This window comes from Carcharhinus amblyrhynchos, chromosome 6, assembly GCF_965287045.1.
Source record: "Carcharhinus amblyrhynchos chromosome 6, sCarAmb.v2.hapA, whole genome shotgun sequence".
NCBI lineage: Eukaryota > Metazoa > Chordata > Chondrichthyes > Carcharhiniformes > Carcharhinidae > Carcharhinus > Carcharhinus amblyrhynchos.
In genome coordinates, this window is record NC_137329.1 from 70,383,232 (window position 1) to 70,400,188 (window position 16,957).

General features: G+C 46.2%; 1 protein-coding gene across 1 annotated transcript in view; it reads right to left on the reverse strand.

Moving 5' to 3' along the window:
* dgki (diacylglycerol kinase, iota) overlaps nucleotides 1-16,957 on the reverse strand; it is a 265,844-nt gene that overhangs the window by 146,578 nt on the left and 102,309 nt on the right. The window contains exons 18-20 of the mRNA XM_080191667.1: nucleotides 16,377-16,477; nucleotides 12,887-12,966; nucleotides 12,398-12,442 (exon numbers count right to left, since the gene is read on the reverse strand). Of these exons, the coding sequence (XP_080047793.1) occupies nucleotides 12,398-12,442; nucleotides 12,887-12,966; nucleotides 16,377-16,477 (226 nt within the window). The remainder of the gene's footprint in view (nucleotides 1-12,397; nucleotides 12,443-12,886; nucleotides 12,967-16,376; nucleotides 16,478-16,957) is intronic.

Below are 16,957 nucleotides of genomic sequence, written 5' to 3' on the forward strand. Positions count from 1 at the left end.
TAATCTGAAAAGGTCTGTAGAAATACCAAACACTTAACAATTAACCTAACAGTCACAAAACACATTACCCTTTCCTGGCCAACTTGATCCAGGTGTTGCATGTAGGTTCATAAAAAACTTATATCAGTTTATATCCGCCATGTATTCACCTGATTTAAAAGTCTGTCCACAAATTTCATCACCGCCACTGGATCCATGAACTTGTGCTCGGTTCCATTGTTGAGAGTAATCCTCAAACAGGCTGGAAAGCGAAGCCCGAACCTGACCCCAGGACATCACGCAGAAGTCGTTTGACATCAGCGAAGGCTGCCCTTCTTCTTGCCACTGCCAGGGTAAAGTCTGGAAATATCAACAGCTTATTTTTCTGGTATTTCAGAGTGGTAGCCCGTGCTGCTTGCCACAGGATTCTGTCTCGTGCCAAGGTGTAATACACTTGTGCAATAAAGGGCTGAGGAGCTTTTCCCGGTCTGGGCCTTGCTTGTGATACTCTGTGTGCGCCAACCAGAAGCGGCTCATCCTCAAGTTCTAGCACATTCTTCAATATCTGGGCAACAAAGTCTGTGATATTTGGGCTGTCAATTCCCTCTGGAAGGCCTATCAGATGGATGTCATTTCATTTTTGGCATCCTTCCATCTCATCACATTTCTTCCTTAGGGACTTAACCTCCAATGTCAAATGAGTAACTTGGCTCTTCAGCTCCGAGATAGTGTTTCCACTAAATGCCTCCGAGTCTTCAAGATCTTTCTAGCAGTTTTTGTGGACGACAGTGACACATGAGAGATTTAACAGCAGATCTAAGCTCCTCTCTCAGCTCGTCTATCTTGGCCTGCAACTAAGTGGCCCACCGGTCCAACTTACTGTTTAATCTTAGCATAGAACATTGAACATAGAACATTACAGCGCAGAACAGGCCCTTCGGCCCACGATGTTGCGCCGACCAGTTAAAAAAAAACAATGACCCACTAATCTAAACCAATCCCTTTTTGTCCATAAACCTATCCACGGATCTCTTAAACGCCCCCAAACTAGGCGCATTTACAACTGCAGCAGGCAGGGCATTCCAATCCCTCACCACCCTCTGGGTAAAGAACCTACCCCTGACATCCGTCCTATAACTACCACCCCTTTATTTAAAGCCATGCCCCCTCGTGCTAGCTTTCTCCATCCAAGGAAAAAGGCTATCACTATCCACCCTATCTAAACCTCTAATCATCTTATATGTTTCAATAAGATCCCCTCTTAGCCGCCTTCTTTCTAGCGAAAACAACCCCAAATCCCTCAGTCTCTCCTCATAGGACCTCCCCTCCATACCAGGCAACATCCTGGTAAACCTCCTCTGCACCCTCTCCAAAGCCTCCACATCCTTCCTGTAATGTGGGGACCAGAACTGCACACAGTACTCCAAGTGCGGCCGCACCAGAGTTGTGTACAGTTGCAACATGACGCTGCGACTCCTAAATTCAATCCCCCTACCAATAAACGCCAAGACACTGTATGCCTTCTTAACAACCTTATCTACTTGATTCCCAACTTTCAGGGATCTATGTACACATACACCTAGATCCCTCTGTTCATCCACGCTATTCGTTAGCTCTATACTCAACACATCTGTTATTCCTACCAAAGTGAATTACCTCACACTTCTCCGCATTAAACTCCATCCGCCACCTCTCGGCCCAGCTCTGCAACCTGTCTAAGTCTCCCTGCAAACTATGACACCCTTCCTCACAATCTACCACACCTCCGACTTTGGTGTCATCAGCAAATTAACTAATCCACCCAACTATACCCTCATCCAGATCATTAATAAAAATTACAAACAGCAGTGGCCCCAAAACAGATCCCTGAGGCACACCACTTGTAACTGAACTCCATGACGAATATTTACCATCAACCACCACCCTCTGTCTCCTATCTGCTAGCCAATTCCTGATCCAATTTCCTAGACTACCCTCAATCCCATACATCTGCATTTTCTGCAGAAGCCTACCATGGTGAACCTTATCAAACGCCTTACTAAAATCCATATATACCACGTCAACTGCCTTACCCCCATCCACCTCTTTGGTCACTTTCTCAAAAAACTCAATAAGGTTAGTAAGGCACGACCTACCCGCTACAAAACCATGCTGACTATCTCCAATCAATTCATTACTCTCCAAATAACTATAAATCCTATCCCTAATAATTTTTTCTAAAACCTTGCCCACAACAGAAGTAAGACTTACCGGTCTATAATTCCCGGGGAAGTCTCTGTTCCCCTTCTTAAACAATGGGACAACATTCGCTATCCTCCAATCTTCCGGTACTATACCAGAGACCAACGACGACCTGAAGATCAGAGCCAGAGGCTCTGCAATCACCTCTCTTGCCTCCCAGAGAATCCTAGGGTAAATCCCATCCGGACCAGGGGACTTATCTATTTTCAAACCCTCTTAGAATATCCAGCACATCCCCCTTATCAACTGCAATACTGTCTATTTTACACCCCTGCAACCCAGTGTCCTCCTCAGCTATATCCATGTCCCCTTGCGTGAACACCGAAGAGAAATATTGGTTCAATGCCTCTCCAATCTCTTCCGGTTCCACACACAACTTCCCTCTACTGTCTGTAACTGGCCCTAATCTTGCCCTAACCAACCTTCTGTTCTTGACATACCTATAGAATGCCTTAGGATTCTCCTTAATCCTATCAGCCAAAGTCTTCTCATGTCCTCTTTTAGCCCTTCTTAACTCACTCTTCAACTCCCTCCTAGCCAATCTAAAGCTTTCTAATGCACTACCTGAGCCCTCAAGCCTCATCCGAACATAAGCCTCCTTTTTCTTTTTAACCAACGAATCAACTTTTTTAGTGCACCACGGTTCCCTAGCCCTACCAAATCCTCCTTGCCTGACAGGGACATACCTATCACGGACTTGCAGTAGCTGCTCCTTGAAAAAACTCCACATTTTGGACGTTCCCAGTCCCTGTAATCTCCTAGTCCAACCTATGCTTCCTAATTCTCTCCTAATAGCCTCATAATTACCCTTCCCCCAGCTAAAACTACTGACCCGAGGTTCATGCCTATCCCTTTCCATCACTAAGGTGAACGTAACCGAATTGTGGTCACTATCACCAAAATGCACACCAACTTCCAAGTCTAGCACCTGGTCTGGCTCATTTCCCAGCACCAAATCCAATATAGCCTCACCTCTAGTTGGCCTATCTACATACTGAGTCAAAAAACCTTCCTGCACGCTTTGTACAAAAACTGACCCCTCTAACGAGCTAGAGCTATAGCAATTCCAATCAATATTAGTAAAGTTAAAGTCCCCCATGACAATTACCCTATTACTTTCACTCCTAACCAGGATCGTCTCCGCAATCCTTTCCTCAACCTCTCTAGAACTTTTAGGAAGTCTATAAAAGACTCCCAACAGGGTGACCTCTCCTCTCCTATTTCTAATCTCCGTCCATACTACCTCAACAGACAAGTCCTCATCAAACTTCCTCTCTGACACTGTGATACAGTCCTTGACCAATAATGCTACCCCTCCCCCCCTTCTACCTCCTTCTCTACTCCGACTAAAGCATTTGAACCCCATGGCCTCCATAATAGCTTCTCCTGTCCTATCAGTCAGCATGCTCTGATCAGGGACCCCTCCAAGAGTGGCAGAGTCCCACCCACTGCCCCTATGATCCCACTCTTTGATTTTGGTTTGCCTCCTGCCATTTTGCCAGTGTCAGTGCCTGTGAGCTTACCCATTTCCTCCATCCTGGAGCGCTATTTCTTGGTCTACATATCAAGCTATCTCACGATTCCATTTACCGGAGTTCTTACATGGATGCTTTTCACCTTACTTCAGCCTTAACTGGGCAAACAAAGGCAGCAAAGGTTTCCCAGCCGAGCTGCAAGTTGCAACCTTCTCTCTCACTTTAATGCGCCCTTGGTTGAGTAAGAAAGAAACAGCACGGTGTACACAGGTTAATCTGACATAGGAGTTTTTCCCTGGGCTGCTTTTCACTTTAAATCAATTCACACTTGACTGAGTGAATAAACTACAAGATAGTTCCAGGCTTAACTGCAAGTCCCAGAATGCCTTTCAATGAGCTCCAGCTGCAAAAAAAGCAATCCAAAAGTAGAAGTAGCAGTTTGCAATTAGCAGCAGGACCTCAGTGGCTCCTGCTTCCCATCTTAATTCACCCTTTCATGGGTGAAAAAAAGAAGTAAGAAGTCTCTCAACACCAGGTTAAAGTCCAACAAGTTTATTTGGTAGTAAACACCACTAGCTTTTGGAACGCTGCTCCTTTGTCAGGTGATTGGGGAGTTCTGATCATATAAAGGCACACACAGTTTACAGAATACTGACTAGAATGCGAGTCTTTACAGCTAATCAAGTCTTAAAGGTGCAGACAATGTGAATGGAGATAGCATTAAGCATAGGTTAAAGAGATGTGTATTGTCTGCAGACAGGACAGTAAGCGAGATTTTGCAAGCTCAGGCAAGTCATGGGGTCACAGATAGTGTGACATGAACCCAAGATCCCCATTGAGGCTGTCCTCATGTGTGCGGAACATGGCTATCAGTTTCTGCTCAGCGACTCTGCGCTGTCATATGTCGTGAAGGCTGTCTTGGAGAACATTTAATTGAAGATCAGAGGCCTAATGCCCGTGACTGCTGAAGTTTTCCCCAACAGGAAGGGAGCAGTCTTGCCTGGTGATTGTCAAGCGGTACTCATTTATCCGTTGTCGTAGTGTCTGTTTCAGGATGCCCTTGACGTAGCCGGAGAGATTCTCGTACAGGGTTCCATTGCCTGATACGATGGGACGGCCGGGTTTGCCTTGTGTATCTTTGGGAGGCAGTAGAGATCTCCAACGTGGGGAATGTGTGGGATGAGAGCGTGGCAAGTGCTTTGAAGGTCCGGATCAAAGGTCTTGATCAGAGTATTCTTTGGTCAGATCTGCGAGTAACTGTCTGTAGTGTTCCTCGTTGTTCAGTTGTCGGTGCACTTCTTTGCAGTAATTCATTCTGTTCAGTATGACGATGGCCCCTCCTTTGTCTGCTGGTTTGATGACAATGTTGCGGTTGATCTTCAGAGCGTGGATGGCGTTGCGTTGTGCTTGGGTGATGGTCGGGGCAGTGAGTGCGGTTGATGAATCTGGTATTGCTGCATCTCCTGATTGCTTGGGTATACATGTCAAGCTGAGGGCAATGGCCTTCCGGAGGAGTCCAATTGGACTCTTTCCTCTTCGGTTGCTGCACTGTGGAATCATGACTACCATTGACACCGCAAACTGCTGGCTCCAAACGGAGAGGATCTCCAAGAAGATCGCGCATATTGACACAGACATCAAGTTTCTACAAAGATGCAAGAAAACAGACAAGGTACCGAAAGGACTACAGATCATGAACTCACTTAGGTCAACCTATAACACAGACTATGCTAAGAGACTTTGCCGTCACACCTGTCTCACACTCCTCAAGCACCTCATACACCAGCTCTATTGCAAATGCCACATCCTGGAAACCAAGATAGAATTCATATTCTCAACTTGCGCTCAGGACGCAAACCAGCTGCGAAACTCTGCCAAGCAGATGAGACAAAGGAACTACACCATCTACATGCACACCAAGAACAGGAAACTTGAGAAACTTGACATCACCACCAGCAGCAACCAAGCCTCCCCGGCACCACAGTAGAAAACAGTACCACCGCAGGGAAGTCTATTATCAACTTGTCGGACTACACACTTCAACCAGATGAAGTCGAAGTTCTCAGCCAAAGGCTCAATTTCTGGCCCACCACCAAAATGGACCCCATCAGTCTCACAGCAGACACAGAGGAATTCATCAGACGAATGAGGCTGCGGGAGTTCTTCCACAAACCCCAAGAGGCCAACAGCAAACACAATGAGACAGCCAATGAAGGGGAAAAAGTCCAATTGGACTCCTCCGGAAGGCCGCTGCCCTCGACTTGACATCTATGCCCAAGCCATCTGGAGGTGCATAATACCAGATGCATCAACCGCACTCACAAGACAGCCCGAACATCACACAAGCACAACACCATGCCATCCACGCTCTCAAGACCAATTGCAAAATTGTCATCAAACCAGCAGACAGAACAGACATACTAAACAGACGGATTACTGCAAAGAAGCGTACCGACAATTGAACAAGGAACACTACAGATGTAGATGGACCTTCGGAGCACCCTCCGTGCTCTCATCTCGTGTACTCCCCGCGTTGGAGATCCCTACTGCCTCCCAAAGATACACAAGGCAAGCACACCCGGCCGTCCCATCATATCAGGCAATGGGACCCTGTGCGAGAATCTCTCCGGCTACGTCGAAGGCATCCTGAAACCCATTGTACAAAGAACCCCTAGCTTTTGTCGTGACACAACGGAGTTCCTACAGAAACTCAGCACACATGGAGCAGTTGAACCAGGGGCACTCCTCGTCACAATGGATGTCTCGGTACTCTACACTAGCATCCCCCACGACGATGACATTGCTGAAACTGCCTCAGTACTCAACGCCAACAACTGCCAGTCTCCAAATGCAATTTTATAACTCATCTGCTTCACCCTGGACCATGATGTCTTCACCTTCAACAACCAGTTCTTCATCCAGACACATGGAACAGCCATGGGGACCAAATTCGCACCTTAATATGCCAACATCTTCATGCACAGGCTCGAACAAGACTTCTTCACCGCACAGGACCTTCAATTGATGCTATACACCAGATACATCAGTTACATTTTTTTCCTTTGGACTCATGGTGAACAATCATTGAAACAACTATATGATGACACCAACAAGTTCCATCCCACCATCAGACTCACCACGGACTATTCTTCGGAATCAGTTACATTCTTGGACACACGCATCTCTAATAAGAACATAAGAAATAGGAGCAGGAGTAGGCCAACTAGCCCTTCGAGCCTGCCCTGCCATTCAACAAGATCATGGCTGATCTGTTGTGGCTCAATTCCACATTCCCGCCCTCTCCCCATAACCCTTAATCCCCTCTCTTATCAAAAACCCATCAACCCGCGTCTTAAAAATATTTAGCGAGGTAGCCTCCACCACTTCAACGGGCAGAGAATTCCAGAGATTCACCACCCTTTGAGTGAAGAAGTTCCTCCTCAACTCCGTTCTAAACCGCCCCCCCTTTATCTTGAGGCCGTGCCCCCTAGTCCTACTATCCTTTCTGAGCGGGAAGAGTCTCTCCACCTCTATCCTATCCATCCCATTCATCATCTTATACGTCTCAAGATAAGGATGGTCACCTCAGCACCTCACTGTACCGCAAGCCCACGAATAACCTCATGATGCTCCACTTCTCCAGCTTCCAGCCAAAACACATTAAAGAAGCTACCCCTTACGGACAAACCCTCTGTATACACAAGATCTGCTCAGATGAGGAGGATCGCAACAGATACCTCCAGACGCTGAAAGATGCCCTCATAAGAACAGAATATGGTGCTCGACTCATCGATCAACAGTTCCGATGCGCCACAGCAAAAAACCTCATCAGAAGACAAGCACGGGACATAGTGGACAGAGTACCCTTCTTGGTCCGGTACTTCCCCGAAGCAGAGAAGCTACGACATCTTCTCCGGAATTTTCAACATGTCATTGATGAAGATGAACATCTTGCCAAGGCCATCCCCACACACCCGCTTCTTGCCTTCAAACAACTGCACAACCTCAACAGACCACTGTCCGCAGCAAACTACCCAGTCTTCAGGAGAACAGTGACCACAACACCACACAACCCTGCCACAGCAACCTCTGTGAGACATGCCGGGTCATCGACACGGATGCCATCATCTCACTTGAGAGCACCATCCACCAGGTACACAGCACATACTCTTGCAACTCGGCCAACGTTGTCTTCCTGATACGCTGCAGGAAAGGATGTCCTGATGCATGGTATATTGGGGAGACAATGCAGACACTACGACAACGGATGAATGAACACCACTCGACAATCACCAGGCAAGACTGTTTCCTTCCTGTTGGCGAACACTTCAGCGGTCACGGGTATTCGGCCTCTGATCTTTGGGTAAACGTTCTCCAAGGCAGCCTTCACGACATATGACAGCGCAGAGTCACTGAGCAGAAGTTGATAGCCAAGTTCTGCACACATGAGGACAGCCTCAACCGGGATCTTGGGTTCATGTCACGCTATCTGTAACCCCAATGACTTGCCTGGGCTTACAACATCTCACTTACTGTCCTGTCTGGAAACAATACACATCTCTTTAATCTAAGCTTAATGCTATCTCCACTCACATTGTCTGCACCTTTAAGACTTGATTAGCTGTAAAGACTCGCATTCTAGTCAGTATTCTGTAAACTGTGTGTGCCTTTATATGCCCTGTTTGTGATCAGAACTCCCCACTCACCTGACGAAGGAGCAGCGCTCCGAAAGCTAGTGGTGTTTATTACCAAATAAATCCATTGGACTTTAACCTGGTGTCGTGAGACTTCTTACTGTGTTTACCCCAGTCCAATGCCGGCATCTCCGCATCATGAAAAAAAGAACACAGAGAGAGTTTGCAGACTGAGCTGAAATCCATAGCCCCTCCCCCACTGAGCACACACAATAAATTCCAACCGGCAGGAAGGGATCTAAAAATAACCTTTTCCAGCTAGACTTTCGAAGTTCTGTCTTTGCAACTGCACTCCACGTATGTTTAAAGTTTGTTTGAAGTACATTAACCTCTCTCCAGACCTCATCAAACAGCCGGATTTCAAGAAGGATCTTGCCACCTGTGGATCATGCTTCCTCTCACACCAGTGCCAACTTTGATCCTACAAAATGCTTAATTTAAACTGCATTTTTTCTGTTTGCTCTATTTCATTCACATGGACTCTTTGGCCTCATCTATTCTGGCCACTTGCTACTTCCTTCTGCATTTCAACCTGATCATTTTGACTATGTTCTCTCCTGGGGTACTGGCGCTCTGCAGTTTCGGACAATGTGGCCCATTTTCCGACAGTTCCAGCACAAAGCTCCCTTCTTCCAACAACTGGATTCTGTGCGACTTCCCTCAACCACAATGGTGGCATTCCTCAGGCTGTGACTGACGCTTTGGCATCTCTGCCAACTTGTGCATGCTCACATTAGCACCTAAGCTGCTTCCCTGGCAGCTCACTCCATTGAGATCGCAACCTTGAAAACCTTCTTAAACGCCAGCTGCGGCTCTGCCAGTCGTCTTCACTGAATTGCTTCCTGCTGGAGGCCACATACAAGTCGGTCCCATAGCACGTCCTGAAAGAAAATCCCAAAATCACAATGGTCCATGAGGGTAGCCATGAATTTGGTGATGGTCTCAGGTCCTACTTGTAAAATCAGAAATGCTTCACAATCAGTGGAAGTTTTGGTGTGAAATGTCTCTCCAATACAGAGTACAATTCCTGGAAAAACTTCTCAGTCAGTTTTTCCAGTCCAGTGAACTCTTCAGGACACCAAATGTTTCACTTCCAACCGTGCTGATCTGTTGTCATAAATATGCTGAACCGTTTGGTGTAGGCCATCCATACCTCGGCTTCCTTGTCAAACGTGCCTATCATGTCAAATTTTCCCACCATTGTACTATGCCAATGGCAGGAATTTTCTGGACCCTGAACCTAGGCCTAAAGCCTGTTTCCCGCACTGGCTCCTACATTCCCTTCTTCCGGAGCATTCAGTATTCCCTGTCATCCACAACTGGGTCCTTCTCCGATTGTTCCGCGATGATCAATGCCAGCGACGGCCATGAAGACAGACTTGTAATTTTTGCCAGCACCTGAGTCCGTCCAACTCGCTTTTTTTCTATTATGCTGTCTTATCCCAGTGATCCTATCTGTTCTCCGAGGGTTTTCTTTGCACCGTGGATCTCAAAAGACAGTCCACAACGAAGGTCCCAATCTTTCATCTTACGGGCCATAGGTCACGCCAACTTTTGTCGCCAGTGCTACATTCTTTTCTACTTGTGTATTTCCCAAAGAAGTCACACCACAGCCAGACATTGGGAAATGCAGGTATTTATTACAGGTCTTATTCACTGCACACTTCAAACTACAACTCCCTTCACAGGGCCGTTCCCAGGTAAACCACCCTAGCCCCAAGGTCATCTGACCCATTTCCTTAAAGGGGCTATGCCTCAACATACATAATAGGTGGGAAAGTGGAGCTGAGTATTATCATATCAGATCAGTCATGATTTCATTGAATGGCAGAGCAGATTTTATGGGCTGAATGGCTTACTGCTGCTCCTATGTCTTATGAACCCTTGTCTTACCTGTAGCTTCCTGTATTAATTTAAGTTCCTTCTCTGAGGGCTCTTGGCCTCAGCATTTAATCCCGAGAAAACTACCTCCCCAATGACTCAATTTCCAGACTGAAATAAACGAGCTTTCTGATGTAATGTTTACTTTTCTTCCTTCACAGATTGTGGACACCCAGCATTTATTGCCCATCTCTGATTGCCCTTGAGGAGGTGACGGTGAGCCACCTTCCTAAATACAACAAAATGGCTCAACGGGTCTTTTCAGAGGGCAGTTAAAAATCTACCAAATTGCTGTGGGTTTGAAATCACATGTAGGCCAGGCCAAATAAGGATGGAAGATTTCCTTCTCGAAGGACAGTAGTGAATAAGAGCGAGGCATTTCTTAGATTACGTGGACAAGCTAAAGAATTGTTGACAATTTAGCCTCTATGGAAAACGGGCAGAGAGGTAAATTCCAGTTTCCCCCACTGTAAGAGATACCATTCCATTCTGATAAAAGTAATGGTCAGCTACAAGCAATTTGAGTACGACCAAATGTGTTGCAAACTTATAACACATTCCAAACTTATAACACATGAAAAATAATTTCATCCACTTTGTAACTAAAGCCCTTCAGTTTTATTGTAGAAAGAATATGCAAAGGTGTAAAAGTCTGAAGGAAACATTCTAATTATCTGAGCCTTTGAATTAATTGTGCATTTCTAAAATAATCTATAGGCACACACTTGCTTGTAACTATCTGCCCTCTGAAAAGGCCCAGTGAGCCACTGCGTTGCATTTAGAAACATGGCTCACCATCACCTCCTCCAGGGCAGTCAGGGATGGGCAATAAATGCTGGTCTTGCCCATATCCTGTGAAGGAAGAAAAATAAACATTACATCAGAAAGCCCTTTGATTTTAGGCTGGCAATTGAGGCATTGGGATGGTAGTTTTCTTAAGGGATTAAGATATTGCAAATCTCTGGCAGTGGTCTTGCAGTACACTGCATGAGGACACTTCATGAAAGGTCAGTACGATATGCCCTCCTCAGGCCCCAAGCCAAGATATGCCCCTACTCACCCCCATGGCCTCTCTTGCTTCCCATGCCAAGCCATGACAATACCATGCCCATTCATCCACTAAACACTGTACAGAATCAGTGAACTATATAGTGGCCATAAGATGTTAAAAAAGCTTTAATAAACATCCATCCATTGATAATGTTCCACTTTCTTTAAATCAGCCTTTTTTTTACTACAGCTCAGTGAAAGGAAATTACTTCAATTGATTTTTGAGCTCTTAGCAAAGAATGAATAATGAGGCTTGGCCAAGAGCCCGGAAATCCATTAGATGGTTATAACAGCTGAGCTCCAAGGAATACATTGTTTGATTCACAGATCTGACTTTCTATTCTCATATGTCAGAAGCACAATATTTATTTACATAAGATGAAGACGTTTCAACTGTTTATAATTTGTGCTTCTGATACTTCAAAGGGTCTAAATAATTGACTCTCCTCATCCATTAGTGAACAGAGGTCCAAATGGGTTCAGATGGGCAATTTTTTCACTCAGAAGAGGTGAGTATCTGGAAGGAGCAGAAGCAATAGTAGAGGCAAGTACAATGTTGTTTTTTTAAAAAGCATTTAGATAGTTACATGGATAAATGGTGCTAGAGGGATTTCGGCCAGATGGGAACAATTGGGGCTAGCTTAGTGGTAAAAATTGGGTGGCATGGACAAGTTAGGCTGAAGATCCTGTTTCTAAACTGTAAACCTCAATGATCTCTATTAGCAAAGACTGGTTCTCTCCTCAACAGTAATGAACACTCTGTCAGTTAATATCAGCACATCTCTATGTTCCAAACCCAGATACCAATCCCTGATTCAGTTATCTTCTCTCTTTCCTCTTCACTCTTAGCTCCTCCCTTTGTTGTCTCTCTATCTCCAAATGTTATGAAATGCTGTTGTGTCTTATATTGATTCCAGCCAATGCAGCCACCTTAAAACTTCCCCAGTCCTTTATTCCACCATAATGAGACCATCACAAACCTCTCATGGTGGAAGCAATGGAAGAAAATTGATTGGAGTTCCCCCTTAAGGATGTCCTCAAGCTGTTGAAATAAGTTTGTCTCTGCAGCTAACTTACCTGGTAGTGAATGCGATGTCCATCTGGAGTTAATGGGTAAATGTCCTGAGGAAGAAAAATCACTGCTCTTAAAACAATGTTTTAACATTGCCTAACAGAATTTGTTGAATACATTGCATAAAGTGACCTGGCTCCATGTAAATTGAAGATTTTCAAATTATTATACACAATGAAGGAATTTGATTGGTTACAAGCTGCAAATAATAGTGACTCACTACTCTCAATAAATCACTGGATAGGCCACAAAGAAATTCTGCCTTCTGCCCCTGAAGACAATTGTAGGGCCAAACAGACAGGCCAGGTGCTTCTGTCCCCAATTTATAATGTCCATGGTTAACAAGAAACAATCCCATGACAGTACAGCAATCTGGAGCCTTCTACAGAGATCAAACTGCAATTTTCTCTGCATGTCCCTCAACAGTTAGAGTTGAAAGGGAACATGTATAAATGCCCACTGACAGCACATATTGTCATGGATTTGTATCTTACCTCCTGGAGTCGGTCGATGTACCTGCGACAGGTCTCCAAGTCACAGTCTCCATGGATGACAATGATTCCCAGTGGGATGGCTGCAGGATAAAATTAATAATGTTAAGTCATTATATACATTGAATCAGTTGTTATGCAGGGCAGGGATTGTCATTGTTGAACAGACCTGGCAAATCTCTGACAGAAGTAATCCGTTGATATATTGCTCAGTCACATAGTCACTGAGTCAATGGACTTCTATGTCATTTTTAGGAAGATTGCAGCATAGTGCCAATATCACTGGACTAGTAATCCAGAGGCCCAGGACTAATGCTCTGGTGATCTAGGTTTAAGTCCCACCATAGCAGTTGCTGAAACTTAAATTCAATGTAATGGTAACAGTTAAGCTATCATCGATTGTTGTAAAAGCCCATCTGGTACACTAATGTGTTTTAGAGAAGGAAATCTGCCATCTTTACCTGGTCTGTCCCAAACTATGCATGACTCTTGATCCACAGCAATGTGGTTGATTCTTGGGTAAAGGTAAAGTTGCCATAATCTCAGTTGACAAGAAGGCTGGTGGTCACGACATCTCAAGTGGGGAGCAAGGTGGGCCTTCATGAATATCCTCAGTTGTGCTGTTGGCATTGCTCTGCATCATGAACCAGTCGCCCAGTCAACTTAGCCAACCGAACCCTGGTTGACTCTTAATTGCCCCCTGCAATGACCGAGCAAGCCACTCAGTTCAAAGGCTATTAGGGATGGGCAACAAATGCTGGTCTTGACAGTGACACCCACATCCAAGAAGAAATAAAATTTAATTAGTAATCCCATAGCTTCCTCGGCAATGAATCTAATACTCACAGTTCACTATGTTATGGTATTTAAATTGTCAACAACAGTAAGCTGCCACTTCTTCATCATGGTTAATCAGTGGGCCCAATTTTACCAATCAGAGGCTAAGGGCCAGATCCGGACGTAAAACAGATCCGAGCCTGGAATCCTCGTTCCAGCTTGCCTGTACGGTTTTTGCTGGCTCCGATCCGGTCTGCGCTGTGGGCGGGGTTCAGCACTGCCAGAACGATCGCAGCTCTGAACTGCACATGTGCAGTTCAAAAAAAATCTGAAACAGCGCACTTGGGCGCGACAAACAAAACAAGCAGAGAGCTGGGGGGGGGCGGTGGCGGTGGTGGTGAGCCGCAATCCGACTCCCCAGGGAGGCAGGCCCCTGGTAGACGCCCCTCCCGATCATTCACCCCCCCCCCCCAGGATGCAGCATCCCACCCCTGCAATCCACCCCGCTCCCCCCCCCCACCCCCCGGCAGACCACCCCCCACGGTCAGACCCCCCCGGGAGGCAGGTATCCCCTCCCACCCCGGGAGGCTGCCTCTCCCTCCCCCCTGCAATCAGATCCCATCCCCCCCACCCCCAGCAGAGCACACCCCCAACCTACCTTGATTGCTATTCTCCCTGCAACATCCTTCTGACCTGCACTCGTTGATGTGGAGATGCTGGCGTTGAACTGGTGTCAACACAGTGAGAAGTCTGACAACGCCTGTTGGACTTTAACCTGGTGTTGTGAGACTTCTTACTGCACTCGTTGGGCAGCCTGCAGCACCTTCCTGGCCTTCTGCAGCGTCTGTCGGAGAAGGGGGCAGGCTCAGATGGATTTCTGGTTGGGGAGGTGGGGAGACTCTCCCAAGTCCATCCTCCCCCCCATCCTCCACCACCCCCCCACCCCCAACCAGAGATCCATCTGAGCCCGCCCCCCCTCCTCTGGCAGATCGCGGGGTGGTGTGCTCTGCCAAGGGGGGGCCAACCTCCCAGGGTGGTCCGATCGCAGGGGCGGCTGGTCTGCTGGGGTGTTTAGCGGGGGGTCTGCGAAGGGTGTTCGACGAGGATGGGCTTCAAAGGTTCCCTTGCAGAATAGGAACCCACTTTGGATTTTTATTCTGCAGGTTTATAACAGCACGGATCCGGAACGGATCCGAAGGTGGTAAAGTGGGATTTGGCGGTAGAGTTGGGCACGCGGTTCATTAAGTCGATTTAAATGTATGCTATTGCATTTAAATCGTCAGGCCGCCCAATGGGGGTGTAGACCGGATCCGCGCCCAATTTGGGTGTCGGTAAAGGCGTGATCTGCTCGGTTTCGGGTGCAGATTGCATTACAGGCCCGACGCCCGAGTTTACTGCGATTTTGCGCCCGAAAATGGGCATGACTTTTTGGTAAAATCGGGCCCAGTGTCTTCACTTGGGGCAAAGTTCAGGGGGCTGGGGGAGGTGGAGGCAGGCTCAGTGAGCAATCGGCAGCAGGTCCCAATGTCCATAGTGGGTGTTGGAGGGAGGCAAGCAGGAGATCTCCCAGCACACTGTGCCTGTGCAATGGCGCCCCGAGACCTCAACTCCCCACCTCTGCAGAGTTTCCCCCTTCCCTTCCCTCCTACAGTTTATAGGAGTGAATTTTCCCATTCTGCCCGCTGCAGAAATCATAGCAAGTGAGGGGTGGACCAAGGAAAGGTCCGTTAACCTCGGGTGGGATTTTCCAGTTTTGGGGCGAGCACGGCCGGAAAATTCCACCATAATGTTTATAAATTGACACCCTCCCTATTTTGACTTTCCAATTTGGTTTCGACTTCACCACACCATGCCAGCAAATGAGTTAATGTTCATATGTGCATATTAACATTTTGCACTGCTGATCTTTTAAAGTTTTACTATATAAAGGAATGAATCCATGGAAATAGAGGAAGGCTTTCCTATTGATTTGATTGGGATCCTGGCACCTTTTTCACTGAACCGTTTGTCTGATTTGGGTCAGGGATGGCATCATTAGATCCTGAGAAAGTTTCGAAACACTGCACTGACTACCCAGCCACTGGTGCCCTTCATTCAGAGACTAAGTCCAAAAAGATCCATTCTCACCCCATAAAAAAATGACAAGAATGGATTAAAATGTGTGAAATCATTAACTAAGATAACGAATATAAATGCCTCAGATCAAAGGAAAAATGGGTAACTAGTCAGTGGGCGTTGGGCTTTGGTTCATGAACCAATCTCCTATTTATAACATTGTTCCAAAGCGAAAATTAGTTCAGACATTTCACCTTAAGATTTTCAGGAACCCATTATGTTGTGAATCCAAGGACTGCCTGTATATGACAGGGCTGTTTCTTTGTATATCGAACATAGCATCACTACTATCCCTTGGTCCCAGACTCTGACACTTGCAGTCAATTATGAATCCCACTTATTTTATTCTGTTCCTCCCTTCTTGTGTCTGTGCAGCTTAGTGTAGCTGCTAACAATGTGCTCTTTTGCTTTTACTTTATGTAACAGGTACCAAGACCCAGTTTTAAGCCAGCCACACTAACAGCATTGGGTACAAGGTTGGGTTTTAACTCTCCTTTGAATGATAATATTGGGATGGAAAAGTGACATTCACCCAATCCCGTGGAGTTCTCTCCCAGTGACTTAAGTTACAACTACTCCCAGTATCCCCATTTCCACTCACACGTCTCTTGTAGCTTTTCCTTGTCATACTGTGGGCTTTCATAGTCCTGGAGACTGATCCTGTTCACTCTTATCCTCAGCCGGCCTGGTACAGTGTGAGGGCTAAAAAACAGAGTCAGTAAGAGTCAGTCAGAGTGAGAAAGTTATGAGTTTGTGATTAAGAAGATGGAGTGATGGAGATCATGCTGGGATCTCTCAGCTGCTGTGTATCTACAGGATTCTAGACCAATATTGTCCAATCAAAACAGCCAACTAGCCAGAGGTGTTGCTATGATAACATTGTTTTCGCCATTCACTAATCTTAGTTAAAAATGCCTCATCAAATTAAAAGTCTCTCACAAGTATATTTATGTAACATACATTCACTTCCATTCAGTGCACCTCTCTCTTGTACCATAGAACTCTGGAATCTATTAATGTTGCTTTCTGTCTGGCACTAATGAGCAGTCTTTTGACTTCATTAGAGCAATCCATACAAGATTCCTAAAACTCAGCCAACCCTTCTTTCCATCTACGCTCACACCCTCTCTTCACCCACACCCTCATTCTCAAGCCACCTCCACATCCTCACTCCACCCACTC